Raw genomic sequence first — 9,693 nt, 5'->3', positions numbered from 1 at the left:
TGGGGTAGGCAGAGAGAATGGACCACCACACACGTCTACTTTTGACATGACCAGACTTAAGCTTTTGGTTTATCTGATCATGCCACGTCTTCCTCGGTCGTCCTTGTCTCACGTTACCGTTCATTTTCGCCATGTATACTTGTTTTACCATTCTTTCGTCGTCCATTCGTTCTACGTGACCAAACCATCTCAGAGACCCAATTTTTTTTTTTTTTTTGTACGTCCGGAGACAGCAGATAAAACTGAGTGCTTTTAAAGGTTTTTGAATGGTCCTAGTTCCTTTAGTAAACAATTTATCAAAAAAACAAAAGAATAGGGACACGCCAATTGTAAATATCTGTTGCGTAGAGAAAATCATTGCAGTAGTGCCATAATCCAGAGAGAAAATACAGGAATATGCTTGTATGAAGAAAAGAAAGAATGCGCTTCCTCTAAAGCGTCAAAGAAATTAAGAAATATGGATGTTCAAACATAGACAGAATGGTGAATGGCAATTTCAACAAGTATTCCAATGTATTAGAAAACGGGAATCAAGTTGGAGTAGTGGGATTCGAACCTCGGACCTCTGATCTGTGAGTCCGCAACACTAGCCACGGGACCGCAGCCCGATTCTTTGACTGATGTTATTACTTAACTACTTAATTCACATAGGTTAATTAATAAAAACTTTATTTACAGATCAATGACCTTTACTGTAATCAACATTATTTCCCGACGGACCCGTATATAACTGCGGAAAATTAAATAATCGCATTTATCACTGAATTTAAAGTGTTAAAAAAACTGTAACTAATTTCGCAGCGTACATACATTACAATATGTAACTAAAAACTTCACACAATAAGTCAAATTGAAATCGTTTTAAGGAACGACAAATATTTACTCAGATAGCCAAATAGACATACAGCAGTGAAATATAAACAAAAATAACCATTAACATCTGATTTTCCCAATGACGAATTTGTAAAGATTATGAGTCAGAAATTTAACATTTTCTAAAAATTTAGTTTACCAACAGAGGCCACCCACTGTTGCTACAAAATATCTTAATCTTCAAAGTATCGACGATTCTACCACTTGATTATGATATCGCGCTGTAACTCTATTGGAAATCGCGTAGCTTTTCGGCAAAAAGCATTTTACAGCTGTCATTAATACAAATATCATGCGTTCTAAATCGCAAAAATCGAGCCGCATTGCCGCCGCGTTTCGCGAGAAAATAAGCGGTGCGCCGCGGATAACTGGATGGAATTGGTAAAGCACACGTTGCAGATGTTAACAAAACAAATGTTGACACAGGTTTTAGTGTAGTATCAGAAATATTTACCATTTTCAGTACACAACAAAACAATTGGCAGGCGCCATTTATTCAACTTGGGGTTGCCAGCAACTCATTTTAGTTTTCTTGATTCTTGCTCTGATAAAAAAAAATAGGTCTTACCGAGAGGGAAAAATTCCTCATGGGCAGCATTTAAAATTTTAATTATCTTTTTTTGGTTGTAGTGCCAAATTTCTGGTTTATTATGAATCATTTCCTTATCGATTAACTGCGTCTCTAATGAGAAAATATTGAATTATACACCAGTAATAAAAATAAGGCTAAAATTTGACAAAAATAATCGTTAACGACCCATGATCATTTTCATATCTAGAATACGCATTACGCATTTCATTATGATCATCATTCCACGCCCGTTTCCTAGTTGGATTATATGGTGTCTACAAATAATCTCAGGGCACCTCTGTCAGCAGCCATCTACTGAACGTCTTTTTAAGTCAATCTACTAATTTAAATATATTTTTTAAGCCTACCAAACCATTTTTAAATTGAAATGATTTTGAATCATTATTGTTTTTTTGTACATTGATGATAATTGCGATATTAATGATTCGATTCATACAAATTTAAATAAATTTAGAATATATACGTAAACTCTATATAAAAAACAATTTTTCTTGCATGAACTTTCTTCACTTTCAAAAATTTGTAAAATGGCATATTTTATTTATTTGCCCATGAGTAAAAAATGTTTTACGTTGTATTAAAAAAAAGTATATTTGTAGTTTTAGAAACAATAAAACAATATGCATAAGGCGCATACAAGTAATTAAAGCAGTAAAAAACCAAATTCAAGCTCTCGTTGGAACACATTTAACCACATTTAACACATTTCTCTTTTTCTCTTCTAATGTTTAATAAATATAATGTATAAAATATGTAATTTAATACATGCATAATATGTAACAGTATGGAAAAATAAACAAAAAAAAAAAAAAAAACCCTCCCGAGCCTAAAGGTAGGGAGGGGGCTATGTAGGGTCCCCCCGGTAGCATATTTTTTTTAAATAATATTTATTTGATGTTTTGCATAATACTACTCCATAATTCATAATGTTAAGAACGTATTAAAATTAACACGTAACACGTGGTGAGACTTTTTCGATCAGTGTTGTTCAACGTGTCGCAGAGAAAGCAGTGCGATGCCACATAGCATACTCTCACAATAGTTTTTTATGGAAAAGTGTAGGAATTCCGAAAAAAATTAAAACTATTAAACAGTTTCATAAATACTATAACAAGCACAACGATTTTTTATGTATTTTTTTTAAATTTTGTTTATCGCATTTTAACTGGGGTATTCCTGTTACCCCCCTCAGAAAGTAGCATTTTTTTTCACCTTCAGGCTTGGAAAGGTTTATATTTTTATAATGATTGTAAAATTATCAAACATGAAAAAAAGACGTCAATGCAGATATCTTACTTACCTTTTTTCGTATTGGAATATAATATTTGCTTTTTTATATGGCAACTTTTCAATTACGTCAAGTCTCAAGTCAAATGCATTTTCGTACGTGTGGAGATTTGTTTGTATTTCATTTCGGCTTCTGAGTTCAAGATAAATTATAAAACTTCTGTTCATCTACATGCCATCAACTTTTACTCATATACCGAAGAAACCCATTAAAAATGGCGCAGAATAAAGTCAACATGTCTCTAGGTGAGTGTCATTAATCAGAAATTTAGGCAGTTCAGTCCTATTTTTGGAATTATCAAACCATGCCTCGACTAAATTGTACCCACGCATTTGAGAAACATTGCATTGGTTGCCGACATTTATTTGAAGAAAGCTGTTAATAATGTAACTGTAATTTCTCTATTGTTACATTGCGACAGCAAACCATTTAGAATAAAGCTTTAAATTGTGTGTTATCAAATGAATATTTTAGTATTTTTGAACAAAATCACTTAGTTGAATAAACTTTCAATATGTCTCCCTACTTAATAACTTTGTACACGATCCTAAAGCATCAATATATCTTGTTTAAAACCTCATTTACCTTTCTGATCACATTCTATCTCAGGAGAGAACACTTTCAATTCCTCGACACACCACATTGTTTTTTAGTAATTCCTTTTCCGTTCAAGGTATCAGACTTTGAAGTGAGCTAGCTCTTCATGTGAACAATATATTATTTATTTATTAACGGACATTGTCCATTTACACAATTTATAGGGTTTAAATATTATAATAAAAGAATAGTTTAAAACATTTAAAGAATACATAAAAAAAGAAAAAAAGCATTGACAAACATAAGGACATCAAGACAAGATCTGGACTATTTATTTAGTGCTTGTTTAAATCGCTGTAAACTCAAACCAAAAAAGTCCTGATCTTGTCTTGAGTTAACAATACGACAAAGACGGGTCATTGGAGAATTAAGGCCATAGGCCATAGTTTGTTTTTTTTCTTTTACGTAATGGGATACGTTAACCTCTCCCAAACAAAGCATATACAGGTCACCCCCGTTGATTGCGACCCCGGCGAGTGCGGATGCGTTACAGCGCGATATTTTTCGCAACGTAGTGACATTCTTATTATTAGAGGTGGGGGTCAGTGCTATGCAAGCTCCTGACATCACTGCAATATGTGAAGATCTATTTATTTATTTAACCTTTCCCTTACTGTCCTAAAAACACCCGCGCGTTACGGTGCTGTGTAGTCACTACACATTAAAAAAATAGAGATTTAAAAAGGGAAAAATATAATATTTATAGGGAATGGCTTTAATTAACCATAATTCACATTAGTTTGAAAATGCCCTAACAAGGCGAAACAATTGTCTCGAAATTTTTGTTTTTATATTTGTAAAAATAAAGTTCAGTAGACTCAAATCAGTATTTGATTTCTTATATTATAAGTATTAAATCTATATAAAATTGTATTTCATTGTAATATTGTATATTTATTTTTTTATGAATAAACTAAAAAAAAAAATGGCTACTTAAACTAGCCGACAGGTCATAAGCCCTGTAAATGCTTATATTCTCTTCTGTAAAATGTTGTCCCTCTGTTTCAATAAAATTTTAAGCTTAATTTAATCAAAAAATTTAACATGTTTTTAATAGTGTGATTAATTTTCCAGATGATATAATCAAGGCAAACAACTCTCGGAATCCGGTAAGAGGACGTGGAAGAGGCCGAGGTCGGGGAGCCTTCCGAGGAGGCCGTGGAAAGGTCCCCTCAATTACCCAGCGATTAGGTCGAGGGGGGATTCCCTCTCGACCAGGTCGCATGTCTGGAAGGATTGGGAGAGGTAATTTAACTGTTAATTTTAATTATTGTTTATTTTAATATTTGATTGATAAATTTAGGTACAACAAAAGTTTTGAAGGTCATTTTTCAATAAATGTTCATTTAAAAAAAATGTGTTTCCAAAAAAAATATTTTAGAAGTCTTGCTGAATGAAAAAAGTTCAGTGCTAATGAAAATTTATTAAAAAAAACAATTGAATTGTATTGCAAAGTTTATCAGAAATATTTGAAAAAATTAACAAAAATGATTTTAATGAAAATGATCTAACCTCTTTGGACTACAATCTACATTGTTTGACTATTCTGTAAAGAAATAGGATATTCTGTGATATAGTGAGCTTCTTATTAAAATGTACATTTTGCGGATAGATGTGCTTCGAAAATGCTTGATGATTTTTTTAAAATCTTGTTTATGTTTTTTTAGGTGTTGGTCGAGGTGGTGCTTCTGTGGTTAGAGGCCGCAGCCGATCCAGGTCACAGGGTCGTGCTCCGGTCAGAGGAGGGGCCACCAGGGGTCGCGGAGGGCCTCGAGGTCGACTATCTAGAAGAGATACTATGCCCAATACAGTTGGTAGGTACACCAAAATCTTTGCACCGGATGTACGAGGTGTGTAAATGAAGACATGAGACTGAGTGTTCGATCGGGCTACACTGGTGACTCGGGACTTGGAGCGCAGGCAAGTAAACACATGATGCGCCATCGAGTCATGTTGGTTGTCCGCAGCGCTTGCTTTTTGCAGCAGGCTTTGCTCGTGTATTCTGACGATGAGTGATACGAATTTCGAGCTATGGTGTGCGAAGACTTAAGCACAGTGCAACGGAAATATTGTTTTGTCAAGGGTCCAGGTGTTTTAGTGGTTTAAGGAAGTGCTGAAGAAAGATAGTCAATTGAAGACGAAACATAAGATGTATTTATTTTACAGAAACAAACGGTCGACAATGATATAATAACATAAAAAAGATACGGTTTACAGACAGACCAGCGAAGTTTCTAAATAAAAATCATACAAATATTAAATTGTGGTACAACAAAAGGGTGTGTTTATGTGTATTTGTATGAGAGTAGAGGTGTGTATTTGTGTGGGAGTAAGTGTTCAGGTGTCTGTAAGTGTGAGCATCATTAAATAGCAAGTGGGATCGTATCGCACCCAGAAAGAATGAGTCTTAATTTATTTAAAAATAAATTAAGGGGCGTGTTGAATATATCAATAGATGAAAAAAAAGCATTATAGTTAGAGCAAGAATATATAGATAGAGGAAAGAGTGTTGTGCATAGTTAGTGCTACAGACTGGCAGATGGAATAAATACTTATTTCTTGTCACGCGAAAGGGGACATTGAGATTAATTTTGGAGAGTAGGTTAAAAGAGTCTACTTTATTATTTAATAATTTATGTAAATAGCATAATTCAGATAAAGTGCGTCTATTTTCGAGGGTAAAAACGAATGAGATATTTTTAAAAAAAAGAGGTATTTTAATAAGAATATTTTGAGTTTGTCCAAATTTTTGTAGACAAGGACTGGGACTGTTGATAAAATTACCTGGTCCATGAAGAAGTATAGAAATTGAAAAAATAATATTTTCAGGCGTTGCCTAGTATGTAGGTGAAATAATTCAATTAGATGAATCTCACCCGCATAAATAAAGGTTTCAGCTCTTTAACTTCACAAACATCAACAGATGAAAGAATTGAAGGAATATAGATGTTCAAATATAGGCAGAATGGTGAATGTTACACAGTATGTAAAGTGGCCACTTAAACCAGCCATTGGCAGGTCGTAAGCCCTGTAGATGCCTGGACTTCTATATTACCTTCTCTTAAATGTTCTTCATCTCTGTTGTAATATGTTAATATAAACAGCTCCCCAGGGAGTTGAATCCAGTCCTTGTCTACAAAAATTTGTACATAAAAATTAATTTTACATATAGTACATACATAAATATATTCCCGTAGAGAGAACAGAAGTTTATTTTTTCCCATCAGTTATATTAAAAGAATCTTAAAATTAGAAGAATGTAGAAAAATAATAATTAAGAATTCAGATATAAGTTAATAAAAGGTATACAATATATAACAACATAGTATTATTTAAGTATTTAAATTTGGAGATAATAAATTGATACACTGCCTTTTAAAATTCAAAAGTGTTAAATATATCTATATCATTTACGCATTCGTTTGCAAACACATGAATTCTCCTTATAGGCGAGTGTGCACTGTAGTTAGTTGTAGATACATTTATACAGAAGAGTTTATTAAATCGAGTAATCCGGCCAGGCACTCCCAAGTTAATTAGATTTAACAGTTCGGAACAGTCAAATATTGAATTTAATATTTTGAATAAAAATAACAAATCATTTAATTTTCTTGTAGTTTCTAATGTGTGTAAATTTAAATATTTATTTACATATGTATAATTAATATGTTCAACTGGAATACCTAATTTAAAATTAACGAAACGTTAATATTTATGTTGAATTCTTTCGATATTATTTATACGCACTTTATAATATGGTGACCATATAACCGAGTTGTATTCAAGGCTACGTACTAAAGCAACATAAATTTTCATTACATTGACTGAGTCAAAGTCTCTAATCGTTTGCAACAGAAATCCAAGAGTTTTCATGCTTTTATTAGTTATGCTCTATATATGTTTAATGAAGTTTGATTTTTCATCAAATATAATACCCAGATCATTTTATCAAGTTTATCCCGAAAATCAAATAAATGCACCAAAAAATAATAAAGTAACAGTCGGCAACAGCTGACCGTTGCCTGCTAGTTTTAAATTAATTCTTTAAATTTCTATAATTTACTTTATTTATCTATGGTTAGTTTGGTTTCATTTTGGTTTTGTAGTAGAATTTTGGAATAGTGAACAGAATAACAATGCTGTCACCATAGACTAACAGATCATTGTATTTCTTTCATAGCGATAGTTGGAAGACCAAATTATTTTCAATCCCTATATATACTGAACTATTGAGCTCATCCCAACTAGAAACCTCAGACAAAACTTACTCTTTCATACCAAAAACCATAGAACTAACTATGGTTTTCATCCCCCTATGCCCAGAATTCTTAGGTCTGCCAACAAACATACCAGTCTTGATTTCTTTGATAACAAGTTGTCTTCTTTCAAACGATCACTGAATCAAATTCAATTATAAACACCTCTCTCCCGCTTCCTCTCCCACCAAGTCTACTATATACCATTGTGTCTCTATTTTCTTTTATAATAATTTTCTATGTATAAATATCTCCTTAAAAATGCACATTGCGCGTAAATATAAATAAATAAATATAATTGTTGATAATCGAAAACTCTTATTAATAAACGACACAATTAATTACCTAAATGATTTCTCCCTAATACCATGTGAGCGAAGCTGCGGGTAATATATTTGATAAATGGAAAAAAAATAAATTGTATAATGTTTAATAAACATTTTTATAAAATACCAAAAATATCATTTGCAACAATTTGTGACCCTGCTTTTGCCTTAATGGCGACAACAATTTTAGACAGGAGTAATCAAATTGGCAAAGGCTCAGGCAGGTCATAAGCCCTGATTATTCCTGGACCTCTCAAAGAGATTCTCCATAGATAACGAAATAATTTGAATGTACTAGATGTTTTTTATAATTGTTTTTTTTTATATTTTTCAGTTCAAAGCAGAGGAAGGTCACGTTCTAGAACACGCTTCCAACAGAATAATAACAACCAATCGCGATCTCGTTCCCGATCTCAATCTAGAAACAGACTCAACAATCAGCCACCTATTTTAAGGGGAAGAGGAAGAGGCAGAGGATTCGGAACGAGGGGGATTTCTACAAATAACAAATTCAACCGTGTAGGCCTACGATCCGACCAAATATTAAAAGCCCAAAAACTGACATACGTTCAAAATAAAATCAACCGAGCCAGAGCGAACCAAAGCAATTTGATTCAAACCCAAACGTTCACTCGTTCGCGATCACGATCGCGGTCCCGGTCTCGCGTCCAAACGCAAGCCCAAGCGACGAGGCTAACGATCAGCGTAGCAAACGACCGCACGTCGCAACGTCGCCCCCTCAGCCGGAAGCGGAGAAACAGCGTTTCGAATAACCAGATCGGGTATCTCAACAAGGCGGCGCTGGCCCAGCTGGCGGAGGAGGTGATCAGGCGCGGGCCGGGCAGCGTTCGGTCGATGGGGTCTAACAGGTCGCGGCGATCGAACCGGTCGAGCCGATCGGGGAGAGGACGGGGAAGGGGCAGCTACACGCGGCCGGTTTTGAACCCGCGTCTTCAGCAAGAAATAGCCGCGATTCAAGGAAAAGCGTTCTCCAATGGCGGTTCGCACGAAGTAGCCATATCAGGTTTAAACAATTTCGCCCCTACACCCCACCGTACTTTGACTAGTTTAAGCGATAGATTTACGAATATGTAACTATGTAAAATATGAATATGTAACGAATATGTTACCTTGACTTAATACTGTTAAAGTAATTTTTAAATTAAATTTTTTTGATTTTCACAGTTGTCAATCAACGTATCGAGTCTTTTAGTTTTCATAGATTGAATCGATAAATACGGTTGTTATTCCCAAGACAAAAACTAGCCGGCTGCGGACTCTAGGTATTTTATATTACACCCTTATACAGTTTCATATCCCGCCTTATATTCTTCAATTAAAACCGAAGTGCGTCTAGTTCAAAGTATATCTCCAAACTGTCAAATAAATTAATGCATGAGCATTGGTGAATTACTTAAAAATACAGGTAAACGTCGTTTTACGCCAGGGTTCGAGACACTGGTGTAAAATGAACGAAAATATAATGAAAGATATAAAGGTTAGGTTCCGTGTCAAAATTCTAAGAACAATCTAACATGTTTATTTATTACATCTTCTCTTAGTGCCCTGTCAGGTATCCCCAACGTTGGCAATCACTCTGCCAAAAGTCTCTCTGTCCTGTGCTGCCCGGAAAATCTTCTCCACAGCCTTGAAGCCAGTCCAGTCTCGTATATTTCGCAGCCAGGGCGTCTGTCTTCTTCCAGCCCCTCTGTGACCTCAATCTTGCCTTTCAAAATTAAATGAAGCAAGTGGTACTTTTCT

At 34.4% G+C, this 9,693-nt stretch overlaps 1 protein-coding gene across 1 annotated transcript; it reads left to right on the top strand.

Moving 5' to 3' along the window:
• The first annotated feature begins 2,804 nt into the window (after positions 1-2,804).
• Positions 2,805-9,132, top strand: LOC148271946 (uncharacterized). Its single transcript, XM_088240717.1, has 4 exons — positions 2,805-2,998; positions 4,425-4,595; positions 5,018-5,164; positions 8,267-9,132. Exons 1-4 carry the CDS (start codon positions 2,968-2,970, stop codon positions 9,025-9,027), a joined length of 1,110 nt encoding a protein of 369 aa, XP_088096843.1. The 5' UTR covers positions 2,805-2,967; the 3' UTR covers positions 9,028-9,132.
• Positions 9,133-9,693: the final 561 nt, after the last annotated feature.

The sequence above is a fragment of the Micrasema longulum genome, unplaced genomic scaffold, assembly GCF_059751315.1.
Source record: "Micrasema longulum isolate JH-2025_06_02 unplaced genomic scaffold, ASM5975131v1 h1tg002571l, whole genome shotgun sequence".
In the NCBI taxonomy this organism is placed as follows: domain Eukaryota; kingdom Metazoa; phylum Arthropoda; class Insecta; order Trichoptera; family Brachycentridae; genus Micrasema; species Micrasema longulum.
The sequence above is the reverse complement of the archived record's forward strand: the minus strand, read 5'-3'. Positions and strand labels throughout refer to the sequence as shown.

Coding starts and splice junctions, on each gene's coding strand:
- LOC148271946 (XM_088240717.1), top strand. CDS start 2,968: ATGGCGCAGAATAAAGTCAACATGTCTCTAG. Junction 4,596..5,017: donor GTCTGGAAGGATTGGGAGAG/GTAATTTAACTG, acceptor ATGTTTTTTTAG/GTGTTGGTCGAGGTGGTGCT. Junction 5,165..8,266: donor TACTATGCCCAATACAGTTG/GTAGGTACACCA, acceptor TATATTTTTCAG/TTCAAAGCAGAGGAAGGTCA.